The sequence below is a fragment of the Varanus komodoensis genome, unplaced genomic scaffold, assembly GCF_004798865.1.
Source record: "Varanus komodoensis strain SLA01 unplaced genomic scaffold, ASM479886v1 scaffold7_1, whole genome shotgun sequence".
Classification (NCBI taxonomy): Eukaryota; Metazoa; Chordata; class Lepidosauria; order Squamata; family Varanidae; genus Varanus; species Varanus komodoensis.
The window spans coordinates 11,653,831-11,678,620 of record NW_025336479.1 but is presented as its reverse complement, the minus strand read 5'-3'; the positions used below and the strand labels follow the sequence as shown (position 1 = coordinate 11,678,620).

At 47.8% G+C, this 24,790-nt stretch overlaps 1 protein-coding gene across 2 annotated transcripts in view; it reads left to right on the top strand.

The window, feature by feature from the left end:
- ADGRE5 (adhesion G protein-coupled receptor E5) overlaps nucleotides 1–24,790 on the top strand; it is a 48,874-nt gene that overhangs the window by 15,219 nt on the left and 8,865 nt on the right. Inside the window, exons 2-12 of one of the 2 annotated variants that reach the window (XM_044453648.1) lie at nucleotides 6,387–6,428; nucleotides 7,872–8,003; nucleotides 8,849–8,983; nucleotides 12,846–12,980; nucleotides 15,714–15,760; nucleotides 17,495–17,584; nucleotides 19,886–20,054; nucleotides 20,707–20,814; nucleotides 21,776–21,993; nucleotides 22,327–22,500; nucleotides 24,341–24,532. In XM_044453648.1, the coding sequence (XP_044309583.1) occupies nucleotides 6,387–6,428; nucleotides 7,872–8,003; nucleotides 8,849–8,983; nucleotides 12,846–12,980; nucleotides 15,714–15,760; nucleotides 17,495–17,584; nucleotides 19,886–20,054; nucleotides 20,707–20,814; nucleotides 21,776–21,993; nucleotides 22,327–22,500; nucleotides 24,341–24,532 (1,442 nt within the window). The remainder of the gene's footprint in view (nucleotides 1–6,386; nucleotides 6,429–7,871; nucleotides 8,004–8,848; nucleotides 8,984–12,845; nucleotides 12,981–15,713; nucleotides 15,761–17,494; nucleotides 17,585–19,885; nucleotides 20,055–20,706; nucleotides 20,815–21,775; nucleotides 21,994–22,326; nucleotides 22,501–24,340; nucleotides 24,533–24,790) is intronic. The other variant, XM_044453649.1, reaches the window with a different exon arrangement.

Here is a 24,790-nt window from a genome sequence, read left to right as displayed (position 1 = left end):
GCTGCAGCTTAACCCCCTCCCCCCCCCAAAAGGTACTGAGATTGCAGAGCCTCCTCTAAAAAAAAAAGGTGGTCAGACATCGGATCTAAACCACATCTCTGATTCAATCCAGGTACACTTTTGACATGTCCATCACCAGTGCTGCTTTTTCTTTCTCATATTAATCATGTTGCTCCTGTGCCTTCTTCACTGGCGCATTCCTATTAGCCAACTCCCAACACGCTTTTTCCTTGCATCTGATTTAACCAGCTGTTGAAAGTCTGCCACTTTTCATTACCTAGAAATCTCTCTCAGAGGTGCCCACTGATGCCTTCATGGTTGGTTGGTTGGTTCTACCTTGACTCCCCTTTTGGCAGACCATCCCAGCTGTGTGCCCACCTTGTGCCTTGGAGGATCAGGCACCACCACCTCCTGCTCCAGAGGATCAGTTCCCCTGTTCTCCCCACTGCACTTCAGGACACGAGCCCCCTTTGCGCAGCAGGGACTCAAAGCCACAGCCAGCTGAAATTGGCTTGGGATTGATTGTTGCTGTCAAGGAGAGGAGCTTCATTCCTCCCTGTGGTGTCCATGGGATGCTGCCAGGAGGAATGAGAGGGCAGGAGGTGGTGAGAGGGTGCACGGCACCCACGATGAGCCTGATCATCTTTTGGGCTCATCGCGGCTGCTTGGCACTTCCCAGCAACCCATCATGGGGATTTACTCCCCTGGGTTGCTGTTCCGTACAAGTTGGTGCAATAGCGGCAACCAGAAAGTTTTCCGCTCATTAAATAACTTGCTGGAAAGGATTGGTTTGGGAAAAACAAGGAGGGGCTGTTCGTGTGAAATGGTTTTGTGTGGACAGATTTGTGAACTGGGTTCTGGGTTTGATCACAAATACCAGGACTGCGTATGTACTCTGAGGCAGTCTGCTGCTTCGATTCTTTTGTGTCCGCTTGCTGAGCTCCAATTTGTGTCTTGCTCCTGTGGTTGGCTGTGGGGCCCTAGTAGAAGAGCACAGTAGCTCTCACAAGCCTGCTGTCCGCCCATTCTCAGAACACAAGAACCAAAGGCCAAATAGCTGATCCCAAGGGTGTTGCTTTGTGTTTGGGGTGTTGCTCCCACTTTGTGTTTCTAACTTTTCGTTCCTTAGATTTGATATGGTAGTACAAATTTCTATGCCAATTCCTGATATGCAGAGAAAGCGATAAGCATTTGTTCTAAAGAGTCTGCGGTTGAAACATGAGTGAAGGGAAGGTGCTTTCAAATTGCAAGTGGGACCCAAAGTTATTGGTTTCAGATGAGGGGCTTAATTTATCCTTCAGGTACCCAGAGGCCACAGACCTTGGGAAAGGGCTTGCTAGTGGTATATTAATTACACTCCTGTTCAGTGTGTTGTGGGCTCAAGGAAGGAGACATTTTTGGGAAAGCACAGTCAATCTCTCGCTTAGGCAATGAAACCCACATCATGTGGGTTAGAGTTAGGCAATGAAACCCGCAACATGCATCAGAACTAAAGCAGTCTTGGGAGATCCCCATTCTGTGAAGGGGTGCTAAGCTAGTCATAGCCCCCTTTTTGTGGGCTCCAGTTCATTGTTGTTGGGTTGAAGAAAAGAATGCGAGTTTTGCCGCTAGGGCAGGCATTGCTTGGCATTTGCAAGGGCCCATGTGCAGGCAGGGAGCAAGTCACAAGTTCCCCTGGACTCGCTCAGCCTCTTGGCCAGGGCAGCTTGCTTGCACACCTGCATTTCCCACTGGCCCTAGCAATGGCCATGGCGGCGGTGGAGGCCTGTAGATGCCACTGGCTCTCTGCCTGTCGGCTGGGCAAGCACAGGACATGCATCTTGTGGCGTCCATTGGCTGGCTCAGAACTGATTGTCTGAAAGCATCAGCATCATTGCCAGCATGAACTTGCAGCCACAAAAGTGGAGCCTTACAGCAAAGTAACATAGGATGCTGTGTTTGGGCAACTTGTGGCCCTCCCGGTTCCTTATCCTCCAGGGCCAATGGGGGCTGTAGACCAAGACAGCTGGAGGATCTGAAGTTGCCCACCCAGGTTCTGCACAGATCTTTTCTCTGTATATTCCATTACAGAAAAATAACTGTAGCATTTGAGAGTAAAGATAAACCTCTCCATACAGATAACTCTGCAAACTTATCTTTGTATGACACACAGTCTTTATTTTCTTCAGGAAATGAAGAAAAATCCGATTAGCTGATTTTGTGTTGCATGTGTAATGTGTTGTGTGATGGTGAACTCTTCATAAAATAGGTCCTGACAAATTCCTCTTGAAATGCTATCAAACCTAGATGCAAAGAATCTAGACAAGAAAGAGATATGAAAAAGGTTGAGATTAGAAGCCAGAGGAAAGTGAAAAAAAGGAAGAAAAAGAAGATGATAAAGTTACTGATCTGACTGTAGGATTAGGAGGTTTTCAAAACTGGTTACAGAAACTTGATAACACATGGGAAAATGTGCAAGTAATATGACAGGCAAGGTACCTGAGCCACAAAATATGAACAAGAACTGACCAGAATTAGATATATGCTTAGATATATGCTTAATAGTTAAAATCTATGAGCATTTAATATGTTTAACTTTGCTGGATTATAGTTAGATGAGAAGAGATTTGAAGTAGGAAAATGATGCTGAGAAATCAGAAATGAAAAAAGTAAGTGAGTGTAGGAAGAGGGAGGAAAAAGTCATAATCAGAAGAGTGCCTGAAGCACTGACTGAGAGGGGTGGGCACCTTGAGCATTCCGGATGTTTTGGCCTACAAGCCCCATTGTGCCTCATCACAGGCTGTGCTGGCTAAGGCTTATGGGAGTTGTAAGTCAGAGAGAGAGAAGAGAATAACAGTGCAATTCTGTGCATGTTTACTTAGAAGTAAGTCCCAGTATTCTCGCTAGGACTTACTCCTAGGTAGGTATGTATAAGATTCCAGTTAACGACTGCAATTCTGTACAGTTCTGTACCTGGGAGTAAGTTCCACTCAACTCAGTGGGAGTTAGGATTGCACTGTAAATACCTTGGGGATAATATAATAATATTATAATGTACTAAAGTTAGCATTGATGTATTTCTCCAGGCAAAACACAATGTAAACTGATTATCAGCAAATCTTGCCAGGCTTTTTCCTAGTTTTAATCTTCCTTTATCTAGCCATGGAGAATTTAACTTTCAAATAAATTAGCTAAAATTATGAAAATACAGTATAATTGAGAGTACCATTTTGAATCAATTTTCCCTCTAAAAGACAAGAAATTATAGTGTAGAAAGATGAAAACCAACCCTGACAAAGCTAGACGTTTCTTTGGAACACTAAAGAAATCTCTCTGCCAAGATCCTTTTGTGCCCACTGCTTCAGCTGCTGAATATGATAGTGTCATGGGCAATTCTATACATTTGCAATCTGTTGCATTACTTCCAGGTAAATGAGGCTCGATTGCAGTCTTAGAGTATGGGAAAAGAACATCATGATTGTGAAAGGTGATGGTTATCTGATGCAAGCTAAGAGATAGATCTGTTTTGTCACTCCCTATTCTATGAGACTTGGCAGCCAGCGGCTTTAGCTGTGTGCAGGAGGAACCTTGCAGATAAAAGTGCAGGCATCAGGCTCTCTGTGATTGCTCTGTATTAGATGGCAGGGGAAGGAAAGAGGCTCTGTTAGCCAATATCCTGCTCAGAAGTACAGGGCCAAGCCTGTAAGCCTCTGGCTGTCTGCTCCAGCTAGGCTTTACGGTTAACAGTGCTCCAGGATTTTGTACTCTCTTCCACACCTCCAAGCTCTGTAATGTTTATGCTTAATATTCCCATCACACATACTCGGTACTTAGTTTGAGTGTGGGGAGGGATGCCAGAACATGTGAAACAATAAGAAAAAGGTTCTGATGTAGATGGCAGCATTTCACACACGGGTGCCAATCGCTGTGTAACTCTTGTGTGACAACTTCTGGGTGAAAATATGAGACTTCAGGCAGCCCAAGCCCAGCAACCACTTCTTAGAAATTGAACACCTTGGTTAACCACAACTCTGTGTAGAACTGAACCTCAACCCTTATTTTTGGATATGCATGAATCAAGGATCTGTTGTGCATGCAGATGTCTCACTGACTGAATTAATGCATACAAATGTGTCACATGCAAGGAAATTTTAAAAATCTTTTTAGCCCAATGTTTGCAAATGTTAGGAAGTTTAAAATGGTAAAACAACAGACATTCACCAAAATAAAATCAAATCACAACCATCTGTTAAAGCTGTATTTACTCCTTAATAATGTAAAGAAATATGGCTCATGCCCTCAAACATTATTAAAACCCTATGCTTTAAAAATATCTATAGAAGAAATCACCCAACCTGATAGAACAATAGACTCTGTAACTCCATGTGTTTTTCTAGATAATCACCCAGATTATTATTAGTGACTTGGACTTTATACCAAAGACCAAAAAATGGTGCAGTAGTTTCACAGCCCTAAGATAAACCAGTTTTAACACTGAGATGACTTGCAAAAAGAGTTTGAAATGTTGCATAATGGTTAAAGGGAAATAGAAAAAATATTGAGGATGCCCAAGCCTTTTGGTGTGCCTAAAGTAGCCTTTTGCGCACTGACATAAATGGGAGGATCTGAGGAAATGGCCTCTTAGGAAGGGCTGGGACTATTGAGGCCCCCCAAATTTCATTTGGCTGTCGTACTTAAAGAGGTTCTGCACCGCTGGCCTACGAGCCCTTCTGACTTGAGGTTTTTGTAAAGCTTTCAGTGAGCACGGTGGTATGAACTGGGCAGTGAGCAGGCAGCTGGGTACCTTGCAGTGCTGTTTATTGACTGATTGGGGGGGATCTATCAGGACGCCAGTGTACCCCCAAATCCAGAGACTTGCAGACATGCTAGGCAGTTCAGGAGGGGCAGTAGAGGCCCCCTTCCCCTCTCTGTCTTCCCCTGCTGTCTAGCTAGGGCATCCTGGGTTGCACAGACAGGAGGCTGGGCTGGGATCAAAATCACTGGCATCCTGGCCTCTCCAGTCTGCCTCCCACCCTGCCCACCGACCCCCCCTTTCAGCACTTCCTTTCCTGGCCTTGGAAAGCAGCCAGCATAGTTCTGTTCTTGCCAGCAGAGAGGAGGAGGTGGGGGGATTAGAGCTCTTGTTCCCTGCCCAGCGTTGTCTCCGGCCTTGCATCTGGGGGCTGGAATAGCCAGTGCCCCCTCCGATCCCGCCTGGGAGCCCCACGATTGCTCCCTTGCGTATTTATACATCTGAAGGCATCATGCAAGGGTAAAAGAGACACGACATGCAATGAACTGGCAGTGATAAGGCAGTTCGGCATCTAGTCCATTCCATTCTCTCCGTGCTACTTTGCCGGTTGCCTGAAGCTATTGCAGCCTTCGCTTTGTGCCCCAGGAAGCTTCTGGCTCAGCTGTTCTGTGTCAGTCGCCAAGATAGGAGCCACTGTAGGGTGAGCAGCTGAGCTCAAGTCATCACTTGATACTGGCTCAGGTCACAGAGCTGCCCTCCTTTGGGAAAACAAAGGCCAAGGGAGCTGTGCAAGAGAGCGGAAAACGGAGCTGGACAGGAAATGATCTCATGCTTCATTCAGAATCCACCACTGGGCCAGTGCAAGGCATCCCAGTGTGACTGCATGAGGAACTGAATTCCCAAAGATGTCCCCTGATAATACACAAAGAGGTGCTTTTTCCTATCCTTTCCTTTCTGCGGGTCCTTCTTACATCCTAGTGATTGGACAGTCTGGGGCAATAATGAAGATCTTTGGCCGCATTTTCATTTTCTTCCACAAAGCCCTGCACTGAGACAGGATGAAGCTTTCCATCTGCGCTGCCGCCCACTTTCTGTTCTCTGTGCATTTGCACTGAATGAAAATAAAAGCCAGCAAGCCTCCCAGCTGTTGAAAGAGGATTCCAGAAGAAACTATTTGCATCTCAACTCACTCCCATGCTATTTATCATCTGGAAATCTGCTTTGCTGTTCAAATTAACTCAGCCTGGATATCGCCCAACTGCAAATACATTTGTATATGGAGGAGCCATCTCCAAAATACTATTTCCTAGATCCATAGAATTTTCTTTTCCTTTCTTGATGGGCGAAGGCCCTGGAAGGAAGATCCCTGTGCAGGAATTGAGGGAATGTGAGAAACAAGTGATGAGAGAGTGGTTAGCATGTTGGACCAGGACTGGGGTGACTGAGGTTCAAGTCCCACTCAACCGTGCGTCTTAGTGGGTGACTGTCAGTCAGTCACTCTCTCTCAGCTGACCTTCCTCATAGGGTTGTTGTGAGGAGAATGGGGTGGGGGAAGGAGGACACTGTATGCCGCCTTTAGCTTTTAGAAGAAATGGTTGCGTACAAATGGAGTAGTTCTCACAGTGGGATATTCCCCACTTCTCTTGTCTTTCAGGGCTCGTCATTACCCTATCTAGAGCTACCGCTGACGAAGAAGGTAAGTTCCCCCTGGCTCAAAAAGGCGTTCAAGCAGCATTAGAAGGCCCAGCTTCAACTTCGGCTGTATAGTTTTGCTTGGCGTTGAGGAGTGCTGGTTGAGCCCTGAGCGTCAAAGGGATGAAGCTCCATGCCAAGGTGGGGGCAGAAGCATTCCAAGAGCCCCTTCTCTGCCCAGGAGAAGGTGATAGATCATGCCACCCGGGTGAGCTAATGGGATTATGTAACCCAAGATACTTTAGAAACCCGTTCTTGTCCAGCCATGCTGTGCCAACAGCATCCTGTGTGTGGTTGAGACATTTCAGGCAGATATACCAGTCTTCAACGGAAGGAAATTAATCATCATCATCTTATCTGTCGTAAGGAAAAGTCTGGGTTCCTAATCCATGCTTCTGTCATCAGGCAAGTGAAGAAGACCCTTCTAAGGAGCGTGCTTAACTTTTCCTCTTCTGAACAATTCTTCTCTGTAAAATCCACCCCTCCCCAACCATTTCCAGCCACTTTTGCCTCTGCTCTTGGGCTAATAAGTGGCTCAAAGCTGGCTCCTGCTGCTTCTCGAACCTAGGAATATGAGCTGCTGGTTGGGCCCCTTTTCCTGCTTACAGTGTACATGACCCCTCCCCATTCATTTTAAAATAGGAAATGATTGTTAGCATAGTTTCAGAGATGATGTTCCCCACCTTCCTGACAAGTGACAAGGAAGGAAGGAAGGAAGGAAGGAAGGAAGGAAGGAAGGAAGGAAGGACGGAAGGAAGGAAGGAAGGAAGGAAGGAAGGAAGAGCAAACAGTTAATGTTTCTTTAGTCATCTGGTGAGTCTCAATTACCTTGTGCTCGGGTGACTGCAGTGTCATATGTGACCGTGAGATGTTGAGGCTGAAGCCCCCTTTCCACTTTCCGCTGATTAATTGCCAACAGGAGCCATTTTGCTGCCTGGGGTGGAGTAGCCCCTTCGCACACCCAGACTGAGCCGCAGTGAAGGTGAACGATGCCTGAAGCCAATGAAATTCACAATAAAGAATGCATTAAATAACGCACTATTTGCTGCCCTTTTGAGATCTGCAAAATCAGCTGCATGGGATGGTGCACTCTGTCTGATCAGAGTCGTGATCCTTCGGAATGTTTTCATTCCCTGCTCCCAAAATTCTGCCAACCCAAATGCATCCTTTGCCCTGCCACGGGCCTCAGCTTTCAGACACAGAATATAGCTCAGAAATTTGTATTGAGAAGCTGTACTGGGGATCCCTAATGGGCCTGATTCAGGACTAACTTTCATCCCCCTGCTCTAGAACAACAAAGAGTCTTGTGACAACTTAATGCCTATTGCAGTTACTGCGGCCTAAGCTAGGACTATGAAGAAGAACCTGCACTTCCCAAGATCCAGTCATTTGGTGCATGCAGAAGAAGGACATGGATGTCTTTAATGCAGAGCCTCATATCTTGCAGATGATTCCTGCGAAAAGTCGTGTGGTTCCCATGCTGCATTAGGGGCTGACTGCTTCTGCACATGTGTACGCGGATTCCATTCAAAAAGTGGGAAGACAAGATTCTGGAATGTCTCTGCAAATGACTGCGTGGGTAAGCACTTCTTGGGACCACCTCTTGCTTGAAATGCTTCATGCTCACTCCAGGCGTGGCTTAACTGAGAGCCGATGCAGATGTGCAAGGCCAGCTGTGGTTGCCACTTCTGTGGCTTGCCTTTCCAAAGTGCACCCCTAGAGCACAGTGGCTGGTTTTGAAACGGAGGGACCCAGGAAAACTCTCAGGAAAGCTCCGTCTGCCACCTGGAATGGAAACAGGGAGAGTTTCCCAGGTTCATATCCAACATGCTGTGGGAGGAACTTGCTGAGCTCCCTCTCGGCCTGCACTTATTTCTCAGGAAACTACTTTTGCTTAGAAGTTTGGAGCATACAAAGCTCCCCTGTATCGGTTCAGACCATTGGACCTGCTAGCCCAGTTTGGTCTGTTCTGACGTGCAGTAACTCTTTGAAGTCTCAGCCACTGAAGGTTTACCCAGGAACTTGATTTGCTGATTACCAACCACAGTGGGTATTTGTGTCATGCAAACCCAGTCCCTGTCTCTCCTTCTGAAGTGCAGATTTTTTGGCTTGTTCCAGTTGGGAATCACTAGCGAAGCCGGGTATACTCGGCATACTAGTGCTCGTTCGAGCTTTTTGCCTGAGTAGGAAGTTCCTGCTAGCAGCTTGGAACGGCGGCAGGCACAATGCAACTTGCTGTTTGAGGATTGTTGCTGCACAGGAATGCTACAGAACACCTCTTTGTGTGACTTCGGGCATCTTTCTTCTTCCACCACTGGAAATAGAATCTTTGTGCAGGCACAAGCTGTGTCCTCCTCACCACAATAAGTGATGTCCAAAATCGGGGCCAATTTGTTGTATATTTCTCCAAATTTCTCATTGCAGACATTGATGAATGCAAGACAAATGCTTCCCTCTGTGAACCTGGTGGAGAATGCCAGAACACCCAGGGGACCTACGTCTGTAACTGCAATGAAGGGTTTGCACAGAGCGTAAGAGATGACAGAAAGATATGCACAGGTACAGTTCACGGGAATGTAACTTTTTCTATGTATGACCAAAATAATATATGGACAATGCTGTTTCTGCAGTTATACTAGTGTTGCAGCCTGCACCTGCATTGATGCTTTGGGTTAGACAGTAGTCTAAATACATGTGAAGCATTTGGTAAAGCAAAGCATCCATTCAGGCAGGATTTGACGTGGAGGATCAGTTCATTTAAATCATAGCTCAGGCCACAGGTATTTCCAGTATATACAGGATCATGCCACACGTAAGACGACATAAACAGTGGGAAGCTAGAATAATGGTCTCTCTTCCTTTTCATATGCACAGATACATGTTTGTGGAAATGAAAGTTTCCGTGCATGCAAGCACTGCTGATTTCTGCCTGCAGTAACCCAGAAGCTTCTTGTGTAGCCAGTATGGCCATACGCTCCTCCAGAGGCCCATCTTGTCCATCGGGGTAGTTCACGTAACTTAACCCAACTGCAATCTATGTGACTTTTGTTTCTTTGCTCAGTTACGCTCATATCCTGCCTCTTGATTTATTTTATTATATTTATATCCCGCCTTTTTTCCTTCCAAGGAACGCAAGGCAGCTTGCATCATTCTCATCCCCCTCTCAGTCTTATCCTCACAGCCACCACCCTGTGAGGCAGGTTGGGCTGAGGCGCAGTGACAGGCCCAAAGTCACCCCGGGGGCTCCGTGTCCTACACTGATTCATGGAAGCGTGGTCAAGATGTCACGTGCACTTACGCAAACTGCCTTGTGGCATATCTGAGCAATTCATTCCTACAGTTACATTGAAATGGTGTTACCTCCTAGCCAAAGACAAAGCTCCCCTGGATTGGTTTGGACCATTGGACTTGCTAGTCCAGTATGGTCTGTTCTGACATGCAGTAACTCCTTGAAGTCTCAGCCACTGAAGGTTCTTTTCCTTGAGACTGATCCCAGATTACCTGCTGCATCCAAAGCATGTACTCTCTCTCTGAGCTTCCCTCCCACCAACCCTCCCAGCAAAGTTGATGCCTGGACTTACAGTCCCTCCAGGAGAAATGCAGCTTTTATAAGCATTATGGCAGGAGAAAGCACAGGAGATGGTGAGAGAACAGGTCGGCATCTGCCCACCTGTGCTCAGGTATTGCCCAGCGGCATGCCAATAATTTCAGAATGATGCCATGTAACACTTTAACATCAGGTTTCCCCAGTACATTCGGTTGGGTGGGCACATGTAAGAAAAGGCTACAAATCCTGGCCATCAATTGTTTGGAATTTTATTTGACAATAACATAATCTTGATTGCAGCCCAGGAGCTAAGAGGCAGCCAGTGCAGCTCTTCGAGCACAGGGCTTCTACGAGCACCGCTGGGTGGCCCAGTCGGCACCTACCTGCTGCATTCTGCCACAGCTGCCAGACCCAAGGGCAGCCCCATAAAGAGCTCATTGCACTAGTCTACTCATGAGGCGCCAGTGCACGGATCCCTGCCTAGCTGATTGCTGTCCAGGAGCAGGCATGGTTGGCATACCAGCCAAAGTGGGTCATGGGCACTCCGGGCCACCAAGCTCACCTGGGCCTCCAATGATACTGCTGGACCCAGGAGCACCCCCAGTCTCTGCTCTCACTCCCCACAGGGAGGACAACCCCATTCAGGGGAGGCAAACAGCCTGACTCCCTCTAACCTGGGAAGTGCCAGTCCACAAGGACTCTGTCTTGTTGGGGTTCAGCTTCAGTTTCACAGCCCTTCTCTATGCAATTACTGCATCCAGGCAGAGGTCTGGATCCCTCATGACCTTCTCTTGATCTAATCATCCTGACTGAGTAAACCCACAGAGCCTCAATCCGTATCTTGAAAACTGTGCCTGAGTAGAAGGCAGGTGTATCTTCCCACCCAGCCGCCTCCCCCTTAAATTCCCCCTATCCATGTAGGGACTAAAGAACGGGGGGAGCCTTCCACTGGTGCCATTGGAGTGTCACGTGTTTCCCTGCCTGAAACTGAGCGCTTGTTTGCTGGTTTGCTGACTTGGTTTGCTGACTTCTCCTGAAAGGCTCCCTCTGGCCAGCGGTTGTCTGGCCTCGTGATCCCATGACAGACAATCAGGCGCAGCAGGGGGTTGTGTCCTTCCTCCCCCACTTGCCGCTTCCCTCTCCCTTGGTCCTTCTGCCGTATCTCAGAGGACACCGCAGGGACACGGAGATGTCCCCTTCCTTGCAGCAAGGCAATTTGTGAGGCTGCTGGCTTTTTACAAATCAGATCATGAAAGCTGTTATTAGAGGCAGCTTTCAGGTCCAATCTGGGAGGTTCCTCCTCATGGATGCCCAGTGGTTTGGGGGACGGGGACGGCCTGTGATTGTCCACTGCTTAAAACAAATGTTTGAAGTCTGATTCAGAGTACGCTTTGGCGCATTCAGTGTCAGAAGACTTGTTCGTTTTTTAAGCTGAGCTGTTACCTGCACTCAGCGGGATTTCTAGCATCTCTGGGACTGGTCTCTTTAGTGGAGTATGGATAGAGTGGGGGAAGCTGGGGAGCTGCTTCCCAAATCTAGCAGGCACTCACTCCAGCCAGCCTGTTGCACAAAGCCTTGCTGTCAAGGTGTGACCACAGGGCTCCATGCAAGCTGCAAGAGAGTGGAATTCATGGAAAGAGGGGATTCCCACTGTTTACAGCACAATCCTCTAGTTTTTTCGGGAGGGACACCACTGCAAGTGTCTCCCAGGTGTTGTAAGAGACCTTTGCCCCCCGCTGCTAGCAGCAGGAGCATTCTTCAAAACTTGGAGACACCCCTGTGCAGAGAGGCATGGGTAACCCCCCCCCCCGCCACCATCTTTACCACTTCTTGAGTTGCTGTCAACTCAGAGCAAATGGCAACATGGAAGGTACAGTGGAAAGGGCATCTTGGCAGCCTCCTAAAACCTTGGGATTCTGTGTGGAGTGGAGGTAATTGAGGATTGTTCCCCCCTCCCCTCATATACCCTTTCTTACAGTTTTTTTCTAAACTTTTTGGGAAGTATCACTGTTCCCTTTGGTTATCCATACTTAGGAAAATACACCCATTCCAAGTTGAAATATTGTGCCTCACTGCTAAGTATTTCTGTCTTAGATTTTCTTTTTCTTTTCTTTTTTAATGGGGCGGGGAATCTTCAGGGATTTGAGGTGATGATTATATGGCTCTGGGCTGGCCTCAGTTTCTCAAGGGCAGAGTGGGAACCTGCCCCTGCCCAGTAAAAAAAAAAAAAAAGGTCCAAAACCCTACAAAAAATTTTTTCCCTGTCATTCTTGGCAAGGGGCTCGCTTGGCTCTTAGCTTGTCCCTGGCTTGCTGTGTTTTTAGATTTGGACAAAGAGAATAAGTCAGATGGGTTAATTAAACCCTAGAACAAGCCATAAGCAACTGGGCTGATTTATAAGCCAGCCCAAAGTGGCTTATGGACCACCCCTTGGGGAGTGTACTCGGTTCAGACAACACACTGACTGATCATGGCTACAAACCACAGTGGGTATTTGTGTCATGCAAACCTAATCCCTGTCTCTCCTGAAGTGCAGATGTTTTGGCTTGTTCCACTAGTTGGGAATCACTAGCGAAGCCGGGTATACTCGGCATACTAGTGCCCGTTCGAGCTTTTTGCCTGAGTAGGAAGTTCCTGCTAGCAGCTTGGAATGGCGGCAGGCACAATGCAACTTGCTGTTTGAAGATTGTTGCTGCACAGGAATGTTAAAGGACACCTCTTTGCATGACGTGGGCATTTTAGTGCTTCTACCACTGGAAACAGAACTGCTTCTCTCTGTGCAGGCACAAGCTGTTTCCTCCCCACACAATAAGCGATGTCCAAAATTGGGACCAATTTGTCTTATTTCACCAAGAAGAAAGTTTTTCATTGCAGACATTGATGAATGCAAGGCAAATGCTTCCCTCTGTAAACCTGGTGGAGAATGCAAGAACACGCAGGGGGACTACTACTGTAAATGCAATAAAGGGTTTGCAAAGAGCGGAAGAGATGTCAGAAAGATATGCACAGGTACAGTTCATGGGAACATAACTTTTCCTGTATATGGCCAAAATAATATATGGACAATGATGTTTCTGCAGTTATACTAGTGTTGCAGCCAGTATATACAGGATCATGCCACACGTAAGGCGACATAAACAGTGGGAAGCTAGAATAATGGTCTCTCTTCCTTTTCATATGCACAGATACATGTTTGTGGAAATGAAAGTTTCCGTGCATGCAAGCACTGCTGATTTCTGCCTGCAGTAACCCAGAAGCTTCTTGTGTAGCCAGTATGGGCCATACGCTCCTCCAGAGGCCCATCTTGTCCATCGGGGTAGTTCACGTAACTTAACCCAACTGCAATCTATGTGACTTTTGTTTCTTTGCTCAGTTACGCTCATATCCTGCCTCTTGATTTATTTTATTATATTTATATCCCACCTTTTTTCCTTCCAAGGAACGCAAGGCAGCTTGCATCATTCTCATCCCCCTCTCAGTCTTATCCTCACAGCCACCACCCTGTGAGGTAGGTTGGGCTGAGGCGCAGTGACAGGCCCAAAGTCACCCCGGGGGCTCCGTGTCCTACACTGATTCATGGAAGCGTGGTCAAGATGTCACGTGCACTTACGCAAACTGCCTTGCGGCATATCTGAGCAATTCATTCCTACAGTTACATTGAAATGGTGTTACCTCCTAGCCAAAGACATCCCAAGCAGATCTTTGATCTCAGGAGGCCTGTGGTTGTTCCTTTCCCCCACCACCTTTCTCACTGTCCTTTGCAGAGTTCTTATTCCCATGCTGTTTTTCGTGCCCACTCCCCCTCTTTCAAGATCTTCACGGGGGTGATGCCCTCTCCCCCAGCCATTGTAGTGAATGTGTCAATTGTGGCAGCATGGTATCCTCTTACAGAAGTGCATGTCTAACCAGGATATTTTAGATTGTTCAGACGCTGTCTGTAGGAGTAAAAGCAGAACAGAATGCAAAGGTGAATCTTGTTGGAGGAAGCTGGGAAAGGGGGATGTGGGTGGGGGCAGGAGGCACTGTTTGAGGGATAGGAGCCTGACACTGCAAAAGTTGTGCCATGTAATAAGTGTCGACCTAGGATGTAAAATGCTCCCCCGTGTGTGCGCGCGCGTACATGTGTGTATTGTTACTTGATCTTGGACTGGAAAGGTGCCTGCATTTATTTTAATAGGGCACTAGTATTAGCTTCATAAATGCTGTAGTGACGCTAAATCCACAGGAGAGAAAAAGAGCAGAAAAGTTGCATCGATTGCTTCAATAAACCACAGCACTTATCTTGCCTAGCTTGTTTCAGTGACTCCCTGCATGCAAAGACAATTTGATTCCAGATGTGTTAACAGTGATCATTTTCTGCTCGGACTACGTCTGACTGGGCTACCCAGGTGCATTATTTTCTTGGATCATCTCTGCAGGGGGGGCTAGTTTCCACTCCCCTGGAGCTGTGCCTCGACAGCTCCCTCTTCCAGGCTGATGATTGACAACAATTAGCCACCCTTTGCTTTCCACTGCCGGCTCGTTCCTGATGCTCTTCAGCCTGCTGGGTCTCGTGGAGGAAGGTGTGGGGCCAGTAGGATCAGGGCTCGGGCCATGCATGCCTTGCAGATGCATCACACAAAAGGGAAGGCCCCTTTTGCCCCACACCACCTACAGTCTCACTGGTCTGTGGCAGCACCAGGCAAGGAGCTCCTCAAACCACTGAGTTACTTTGGCACAGTTCCCAGAGCACCCTCTTTCGCGCAAATGTCCCCAGCCCTCAGTCGTTTACAAAACTTCAGACTTAGAGCTGAAACACTTCATAGGTGTGCTCAGCGTATGAACTGTTGTGACAACATAGCAGGTACAAGTAGTTGTGAATTCTTGTAGTTTAAAATTGTGCAGTTGCATCGTGTCCGGCTAGAGCAAAGATCATTTCCAAATGTTTTTCCGCCCTGCATCAACCTCTCCCTACTTTACCCTTTCAACAACTCTGTGAAGCTGGCAGGCATAAGATAGCCATCCAGTGAAATTTATGGCCGAATAGAAGCCTGAAGTGTGTTTTCATGGGAAGCTGCCCCGTGTGGATTCAGACCGCTGGCCCACCTAGCTCAGCCTCCCACAGCCTGGCACCTTCACGATGGTTTGGGCTGCAACGCCCCAGGAGGCAGGGTCAGGTGCCCGCACCATGCAGCAGGGCGAGGGGACAGTGAACGGCGCCATTTCTCCCTGCTGCCTCCAGCCCTGCCACTCCACAGAACTCCACAGGCGCTCTTCAGTGGTGGCGAGTGCTGGAGTGAGAGAAAGGCCAGCGGAGCGCCTTGCGGTGGCTGCTCATCCTCATTTGCCCTCACCACACGCCCTACCTTAGGTGTGCTGCCACAGCCACCACCACATCCGCTCTGTGTGGAGCTGTGCAGCAGGAAGAAGGGGCCTTGGGTTGCTCGTAGCAGCTCGCCCAAGTTCTGCAAGAGCCCCGCAGATGCATTCTTCCCGTCAGAATGTTTGGAGATTATGCTCTGCTAGAGTATTTACTGCACATTAGGAAAGGTAACACCAAGTCTTAAGGGGTCATCAGCACAGCTAACAAAACAATATGGTTGAGTTCAGCCAAATTTTGCTACTGTGACTCCAGCTGAAGTTGTTATGGACCACGTGACATAAAGTTCTATGAAATGTGCTTTGATAATAAAAGTGGAATCCCAAGAGCTTTTGGGAAGGAAAAGCAATGGTTTCTGATAACATGTCTGTTTTTGTCCCCAGCACTGCCGTGTCCAAAGCTTTCAAGTATTAATTGTTCAGATGCACAGGTGAGTAACATCCAGATATGGGATGTCAAGACCATTTAGCCCATAGGTTCTGCCTACAACCATTCTGTTGGTGTAAATAGTCAGTCCTTGTGTCTGTTACACCCATAGAAAGCATTGTGGAGGGACATAAAGCCCCACTGGTGCTCCTGTCAGGACTGAAAATGTCATGGGTGTATGTTGGGAGCATGTCACAAATGGGCCTGGATCGTCAGGATCCAAAGACGCCCACATTTCATTCACACTGAGGATTGGACCTGAAGCTATGCCAGCCTTGGAGCTGGTAGGTTCATTTCTCTTCATCCACTGTGATCAAGGGAGGACAGAGAAGCAGTCCTATCATGGCTGGAGTGAGCAAACAGGGCTATGGGTGTGGTGGATCTCCAGCCCTGCTCCCTAGGATTACTCACTCATTAGCCTTCTATTGACTTGGGCAAATAAGCTACCATGCATATAGTTTAAAACAATTTTAAACTCTTTTTAGTTTAAAAAACTTTTTTAAAGGTTGTTTAAAAATGAAAAGAAATCAAAATTCTCCAAGGAAAGCTGAATTTTATGACCTGTTTAAATTATGCAAGCTGTGAAGGTTATCATATAATTGCTGAATTGGCATAATTTGTACAGGAATTGGAAGGAGAGAAAAGCTTCTCACGGCATTGAAGGCCCAACTCCCTAACCACCAGAAGCCCTGCTGTTTTGATACACTGGCTCCTAAAATTCTGCCAAAGTGTTGCCCCCATACATGTCAACTTTTTTTTGCATTGCACCCTGAAGGACAAGAAACTTGCTCTTTTAAAACAGAAAGTCCACCTATTCTGTGCCAAATATAGTCTCTGCACTTGAGCTATGCAGTTGTAGGATATTTTGTTTGTTTATATCCTGCCTTTTTTCCTGAAAGGATCTCCAAGTGACTTTCATAATCTGTCTCTTTCTGCTCTCCATTTTAGCCTCACAACAGTCCTGTAAGGTAGTTTAGGCTAAGAGTCTGACTTCCCAGTGTCACCCTGTGAGCTTCATGGCCAAGAGGAGACTAGAATCCGAGTCCTAGTCCCACACTTGGGCCATTATGTCACACTGGTTCTGGTTTATTAATTTGTTTTATTTATTACTGTATAATTTGCACATCTCTGGTTTATTTATCCATTAAGAGAAAGAATTGTCCCTCAATGCAGGGAGTTAATTTTTTGTGGAATTTGTATCCCTGACATTCAAAATCTTGGCTTACTGAAAAAAGGAATGTTTAAGTTACTCTTGGGAAACACAGGAATGATTATAATTGTGCTGTTGAAGTCTGTCAGGACAAAATGTTGGCTGTCACCTCGTGCCCAGTTGTCCTACATGGGTATTGTGTGCCTAACCATACCAGATTGTGGCCATCTGTTTTATTTCAAATTCCACTCCCTGTGTTTCCTGTGGCCCCTTTTCTGTTGCACTGGCAGCTCAGTGAGCAGTCCAGGCACAAGCTTTTCACAGCTTCTCTCCCCTTGCACAAAGCTGGTGGGAGCAGCCAAACGCTGTGGGTGGCTGGGGAAAAGTCAATACCACAGCGGGAGACTGGGCATCAAGCTTCTCTTCCCAGTACCATCGTCCTGATCTAGCTTAAGGTTACCTGCACTGGCTGTTTATTTATGTATGCAGTTAGGCAGAGCAGGGCTAACACAGTGGATTCCGGTCCCCTCTTCTCATCCCGGTCCCCTCCATCTCCATCCATGGAGTTTTGGGGGGATTGTTTTTCAGGATCGCTTTTGCAAACTTGCAACAGAGCTGAGCGGTCTTTGCACTTCAGAAGTGAGAAACCAGAGCCTGGATAGTCTCAACGGTATGCAGGTATGTTTCAAGCTTATTTCACACCTTTTATTTCTCAAGTCAGAATTGCATATGTGAGAAGAAAGTGTTATTCATTAAAAATATGTGGGGATAAAGGCCAGCAGGTGGCGCTGTCCAGCCCTGTGTCATCTCCCCTTCCCCCCACCCCACCCCTACTCTCTTGCAGGCAAATGGTACTTAAGTATCCCTCCTGAAGTTCTCTCTTAAGGCCTTCTGTCGGTCAGGCCTCTTCAGCAGCAGTTCTTCATGCACTCTTCCTACCCTCGGGGCCAAACCACTTGTTCTTCAAAACACACATAGCAGTGCATGATTTACCTCAGTACAAGCATGTATGGCTGTCATTAGGACTGGATCTGTGGCACACTTGGAGAAAGCCTTTAAGCTCCCTCCCATTTTTATCCTGGAGTTCCAGCCACCCCCATGAAAGTGAGGGAGAAGAAAGAAAACAATACCCATTGATTCTAATAGAGGTATTTCTTCATTTTTTTCAACATACACACACCCTGGATTGTGCATGGAACTTCAGGACCAAAATGAGGTGGGGAAGTTGATCTCTCCCCTCCCCGAATGCTATAGTGCCAATGATTTAGTACATCCAGGCTTACGCTGAGGTAAATAATGTAGCATATTTTGGCCCTGTGTCCAAACCCAAACAGCGCTCTGTCCTCCTCCTTAACACTCAGCTCAATGTATGCAGTATATTGGCAAAAGCACAACTTACAGGACTGAATTAGACCAATTCCCACTGCAATCATTTGTAGAGATCGAGAAGCATCGGAGCAGGGCCAACCCAAGATATTTAGCTGCCCAAGGCAAAGGATGAGATGGTGTGGGTGTCCCCTCCCCCTGCCGCCCTGCTCAGGTCCATTCACAGATTGCCTGCTGGATTTTATTTCAACACTGGAGACAGGGGAGCAGCATCTTCCCTCACCACCAAGGACTGCAGGCTAGTTTAGTGGGTGCAGAGGAGGCCATGTGTCCAGACTGCTCCATCCTCCAAGATGGTGGAGGGGCCCAGTGGCTGCGAAAAAGAAGAAGGGGCGCAGGACTACCACTGCTGCTTCAGCCCACTTGCCACCTGACGTGGTTATCTCAGTGCACAAGGAGGAAGGCAACTTCAGATAGGTGGGTGATGGACAAAACTTGTAGAAGACAGTAATTAAATAATAGAGGGCTCATGCATTCCATTGGCAGCCAAGATATAAAGACCATTGCCAGTTGCAGAGTTATAAACTGCAGCTAAAATCAATTCAGTGCCAGAAAGAAATTGCTGTTCACAGAAGGGTAACAAAATAAACCACTTATATGAAATTGCTTAATCAACTGAACAATAGCGAAAGTATACATAGTTATTTCAGCCAAGCATAATCTTAGATGACTTCTGAAATGATAAAGTCAAGCAGGGTAGATCTCAGGTGAAAAATACAAATGCTTATCAGAAGGGTAGAGGGGAGTGCAAGATGCAAAGATGTGCAACATGGAAGCTTTCCATTTACTTTTCACTCCCCTGTCAAGCAGAGTCTTTGTATTCATCCAGAGAAAATTACATTCCTAAACTGCATTAAAGCCTATTGTAATGACACAGGAACCAAAGGAACCTACACCTGAGTTGTGTTCCATGTTACTAGAAATGTACAATGCACCTCTTGTAGCACAAGCACGGGCAACAAGAAACATGCCTGCACTCTGTTAATATTTTACAACTGGACATTTATATGATGTTTAGGTACAGTCCTAATCGAGGTTGTAATTCAGTAAATTTGACTGGATTCAGTGGGGCTTACATCCAAGTGACTGCAATTTGGATGAGGGCCTTTCTTTACCAGGCATATATATATTTCCTAATTCTCTCCCACACTCTTCCGCTTCATACTTGCTTTCTCTGCAGTCAAAAAAGTTTAAGGAAGCCTTTCTTTAAAAGCTATGAAATGGAAGTTCAACAGAGTCCTGAAGTGGGCTGGAACCTAGCAGCCACTTTGCTGCATTGCCTCCAATGCACGTTGCACACTCCCCCTCTTCATAGCACCAGGCCCTGTACTGCAGCTCATTGGTTCGAGCTCCAAGCCAACATGTGCATGAAAATCCATGTGCAGGTTTCCGGAATGACACTTCTGGCTCCACATGCTCAAGGCCCAAAAGCCACACTCACTGCATTCACATGTGGTACAATCGGGCTTGAGGCCACTGGCTAGTCAGGAGCTGTGTTTGTTTATGTTGCTGTCCCGCCCATTCCCCGTATATGTCTAAAAGTAAAGCCAGCTTTTCCCATCAGCACCAATGACATTGCTTCTTCCCTCTTAGACACTGATGGATATGCTGGGTGAGATAGTGGTTTATTTGGAGGATATGGACAAGACGCAGAGGCACCGCCGGGCTACTCAGCTGATGCAGATGGCAGAATCCCTCCTCAGGTTTCTGGTAGTTCACCTGCCCAAAAATAGCACCATCTTTGGGTCCAGCAGAGACATAGGTGAGAGCACAGAATAATTGGAGGTGGGCTGAAGCTTTCCTGCTGGCAGATGTTGGGGCTTTCCTCTGTTCTTCCTGGTGGGGCACCTACACCTTCCCTTGTAACAAAGGGGTGGAGAACCTCCTTCAGACTGAGGGCCGAGTACTGTTCCTGAGAAATTCTGAGAAATTCCAGTGGAGGGAGAGAGCAAAATGTAGAAACAAATCCTGTTTTAGCTTAAAGCTCCTCCTGCCAGTAACTAAGCCTCAGGAGAAGTACTTCTACCGTTGTAAGGGGTGAGCTAGCTGTGCTTGTGCAAAAGCTGGAAAACACCAAAGGACTGGCACTCAGTACAAAAGCATTTTGCTCTTTGTGGAACTTTGGAGGGCTGGTTTTGGCCCACAGGCCTGAAGTTCACCACCCCTTTCACCGTAGGGGGAAGGGAGAAAGGCTGGCCCTGGGATATTGGGAATAAGGGCTGTCCCCTATTCAGATCTGCCCCAAGGTGCCCAGGATGTCTCCCAGCTGGGGAGAGACTGTAAATGGAGCAGCTGGACTATGTTGAAGAAAGAGGATGCTTCCCACTCAGCCTCTCGCAGCCCAGCTGCTCTTTTCTGCTAGCTGACAACTTCAGCCTGGTGTTTGTTTTGACTTTGACTTGTTTTGATTCCAGATCTGTCCATAGAGATCAGGACCAACAGGAGTGAGAGCCTGGCCCGGCTGTCCCAGAATGAGACACGGATGGAGGTGGACTGGAGCGCAGTGAACAAGACGGGGAAAGGTGGAGTCCTCTGTGCACCGCAGATGTAGCTGCAGCGCACAGCACATTCCTCTTGTGCCAGGACAGGCCGCAAAGGAACAGTTGCGGGGGGGCGGGGGCAGCTGCCCCAGGAGACAGCTTCCAGGTCAGGCTTGGCATGTGTATAAGCCAGGGAACGGACAGGCAATGCACAGCTCCTCCGGTGTTCAGCTGAGTGGTGGGGCAGTGTCAGGAGAAAGGGAAGCAGTTCTCTCTAAAGATGGTCTGGGGATGCACTGAAGACTTTTAGTGGAGGGGGAAAGACGACAAAACAAGTTTTACCATGAGAAAAAGAAAGGGTTATGAAAAGAGGGAAGGGAGGGGTTATCACATGGATTTTATTGGTAGAATGATTGGGACTGGCCATAGATCTAATTTAATCTGTGGAACTCCCTGCCACAAGATGTAGGGTAGCCGCAAGCTTAGATGGCTTCTAAAAGGGATTCAAGCTTCCGCCCATGGCTGTGAGCCGCAACAGCCAAATGGTTCCGACAGGTGTGCCTTTGACTGCCAAGCAGTGGGGGCTGTTTCCTCCCTGCTCCAGGGAGGCACTCGACTGGCCGCTTGTGGCAACAGGGTGCTACACTAGATGGTCCGCTTCCAAGGCAGAGTTCTGATGTGCTGAATGGACCACGGAGGGAGCTTGTCACTCGTCAGACATTTCTGAAGGCTAGTCCACACTTGAAGCACAGCGAGGTGCTAGAATAGACCATGACATGAGGCTGTGGGTGGGAGTGCCTAGGTAAGTGTATGAGGGAAAAGGCTAGGCCCTGCTGTGTTAGTGGGGGCTCTTCCCGTTGAAAATGCAATTCCTCTCTACTGGCAGCTTGATGTGGTGCTGTCTCTCTGGTGTTCAGCCACGTCAGGCCTGCACATACTCCTACCAGCGGCTGTTAAGTCCTCACTGCTGAGGAGCCACTAAGCTGCCATGTTATCTTTTCAGACTTCAACATGGTTGGCCTACTCACGTACAAGAACCTCAAGTCCGTCCTGACTGAGGCTGAGGTGAAAGGGAAAGAATGGGAGGAAGTCGCAAAGTCAAAGAGGGCAGTCAAGCCCAGCTACAGGGTGCTCTCCAGGGTGGCATCTGCTTTTGTCAACCACAATGAGACAATGTCTTTGAGCACCCCTGTCACCTTCAGCTTCACCCACCCAAAACCAGTGAGTATCTGATTCTCTGCTTTCCTCCCTAATCCTTTCAGTGTGCCATTTCTCTGCTCCATCTTTGTCCTTTAACACAACGAAGCAGATGCGTTGGAGAAGGAATGTCCTTCTGGGTCCTCCTGGCTGACCCACTTGATGTGATGTTGGCCCCTCCTAGATCTACCTTAAAGCCAATAAGTTCAGCCTATTTATAGTTCCTCGTGTTTCATAGACACATACACCATCCGTTTTGGGGGCATTTTCAAGTCACTGAGCATGAATCCTGCACTCCCTCTCCTAACCTCCTGATACTTCAGACCTTCCACTGGAGAGTCTTCTCTGCATTCCCAGAACTCGGATCCTGACGTGAAGGTGATTTGTGCCTTCTGGGAGCCTCTCAATGGCACTGGGCGCTGGTCGGAAGAAGGCTGCAGGCGCCTGAACTCCAGCACCAGCACCACAACCTTCTGCCAGTGCGACCACATGACGAGCTTCGCTGTGCTCATGGCCTTCTATGATGTGCAGGTGAGTCCCAACAGGCCAGAAGGAGGCTTAGTCCCTGCCACGACCTGCTTGGAGCAAAAGGGGAGTAAGGAGCCACAGCTGCACGTCAGGGATTTGCTGTAAGCTCAGAAGAGAGGGGATTATGTCACTGCCGAGAGGCTTGGAAAGGGCCAGATTTTGCAAAAGACAATGACTCACAAGGCATCTACTATGGTGCTCCTTAGGTACAATGCAAACACGAAATAAACACTTTTGTTCCCATGGTCTGATGTATGTCTTCTGCACAGAAGTGATTGAACACTTCCTGTTTTGGTCTGTTTGCTACAAGTGTGGAAACTGCTGCATGCAGCACTTGATATGCATGTAATGCTTGAAACAACCCCAAAGTAGCTCACTCAGCAGGGAGTAACAGTGGTTTCCTCTTCGGATGTTGGCTATCCACTGCTTCTGCTCTAAGCATATCACAGTGGAGCTCAAGTATCTGCTAGGTTTCGAGGAGGAGGAGGAGGAGTGGCGGCAGCGATCTGTCTGCTAGAGACACTACTGCTGACTTTGAATAGGCCTGAGTGCCTCTTCAGCTGAGCACACACGCCAGCAGCTGCTGAGGAGGAAAGGAGCATTATTTTTTTTATTATTATTATTATTATAACATTTCTATGCCGCCCCTTGCCGAAACGTCAACCTCATCAGCATGGCGTGATGGCCGTGCCATTTTGAAAGGGGAGCTGGCAGGGGCCACTTGTCTCTGCCAGTGCTGCTCCTGCAGCAGCTCCGTAGCCCAGCCTGCCTGCCCCCCTGTCCTCCCTCCTCATTCAGTCTTCCCCAGGCTGGCAGCCTCCAGATGCCTTGGACTACAGCTGCCATTAGTCCCAGCCAGCTTGGCCAATGGCTGGATTGAAGGAAGTACAGTCCAAAGTGTTCCCATTTCTGTCAAACTTGGAACTCTTTTTATTATTGGCTAGAGAAACGGGACTATGCGTAAATTTGAATATGTCTATGGATTGCTTTAAAAAAAATGGGGGGCTGACCCAGTAGGTCTGATGTCTTTGATGACTGATGTTTTTAGTTTTTTTAGTTTGTAGAAAATAATAATACAACTTATTAAAAAAAAACAAAACAAAGTGTTCCCATCCACTTGCTCGCTCTCTCCCTCCCCCCATCTCTTCCTCCCAACTGACAGCTTGCACCCACTCATGGAGAGGGGCAGGTAAATGCAGGTGAGCCAGGACAGGTGCATGGTAGGAGCAGGAAGACGCTGAGTTGGCAGCTGAGCACAGAGGAGGAAGGAGGACCCCTCTGCACCTGACTGACTCAGCTCACTCTGTCAGCTAGTTGAGACACAAGATGCATATGAACTCCTTTACTTTGTAGGTGCCAAGAGAACAGTGGGGAAGGGGGACGTACAGGTACCCTGGTGTCCAAGGTCCCACAAAAACAGCCACTGCACCTGCTTTTTAATGGTCCTGTAGTGCCATCCTGGGGGGGGGGGGACACAGAGGAAAGACCAGGACCAAGGATAGGAATTAGATTTTGGAGTCTGGTTCTAAGCTACCGCTGGTGTTTAGTAAGGAGCTAACAGAATCAAAGCAGGTTGCACAAAGAGCAGGGAATGCTTCAGAGCAGGGTGGGACCTTCTGTAGAACTACGCTTGAATCCTGCTTCTGGCCCACCAGCTGTTCATGCTGCTCTTTGCCATGTGGTCTCCTAGATACTGGGAACTGGAAGTAGTTTGCCATTTCAGCACTTTACTCTCCTATCAGAATGTTCTTTTCCGACTGGGTTTGCCAGCCAGCAGGTCATGGCCAGCTTTCTGTTAGGACCTGACTGTATCGCGTGCCTTAACCACTTCTTATTGCAACAGGACAAAGGTTTGCTGATCATCACCAAGATTGGACTGGTTGTATCTCTCATCTGCCTGTTTCTCGCCATCCTCACTTTCCTGTTTTGTCGTGTCATCCGAGGGATCCGCACCAGCATCCACCTGCACCTTTGCTTGGCTCTCTTTGCTGGCAACGTCACCTTCCTGATGGGTGCTGGAAACCCTAGCAACATGGTAACTTGCTGGGATGGAGCACTGAGAGGAATTCAGGGGAGAGAAGGGGCATTCCAGAGCTATATAGTGCTTCAGAGCCCCACTGGACACGACAACCATGCAGTGGGAATGCTTTGCATCTTCCTTTGGGGAAGATATCCCAATGTGGAGCAGGAGATGTGGATGTGTGGGAACGTGCTCCCTGTTCCTTTTGCCTTAGTAATGCCTGGACTTCTCAGAGTAGTGGGCTGGATTTTGAAACCAGAGCTACACTGGCTT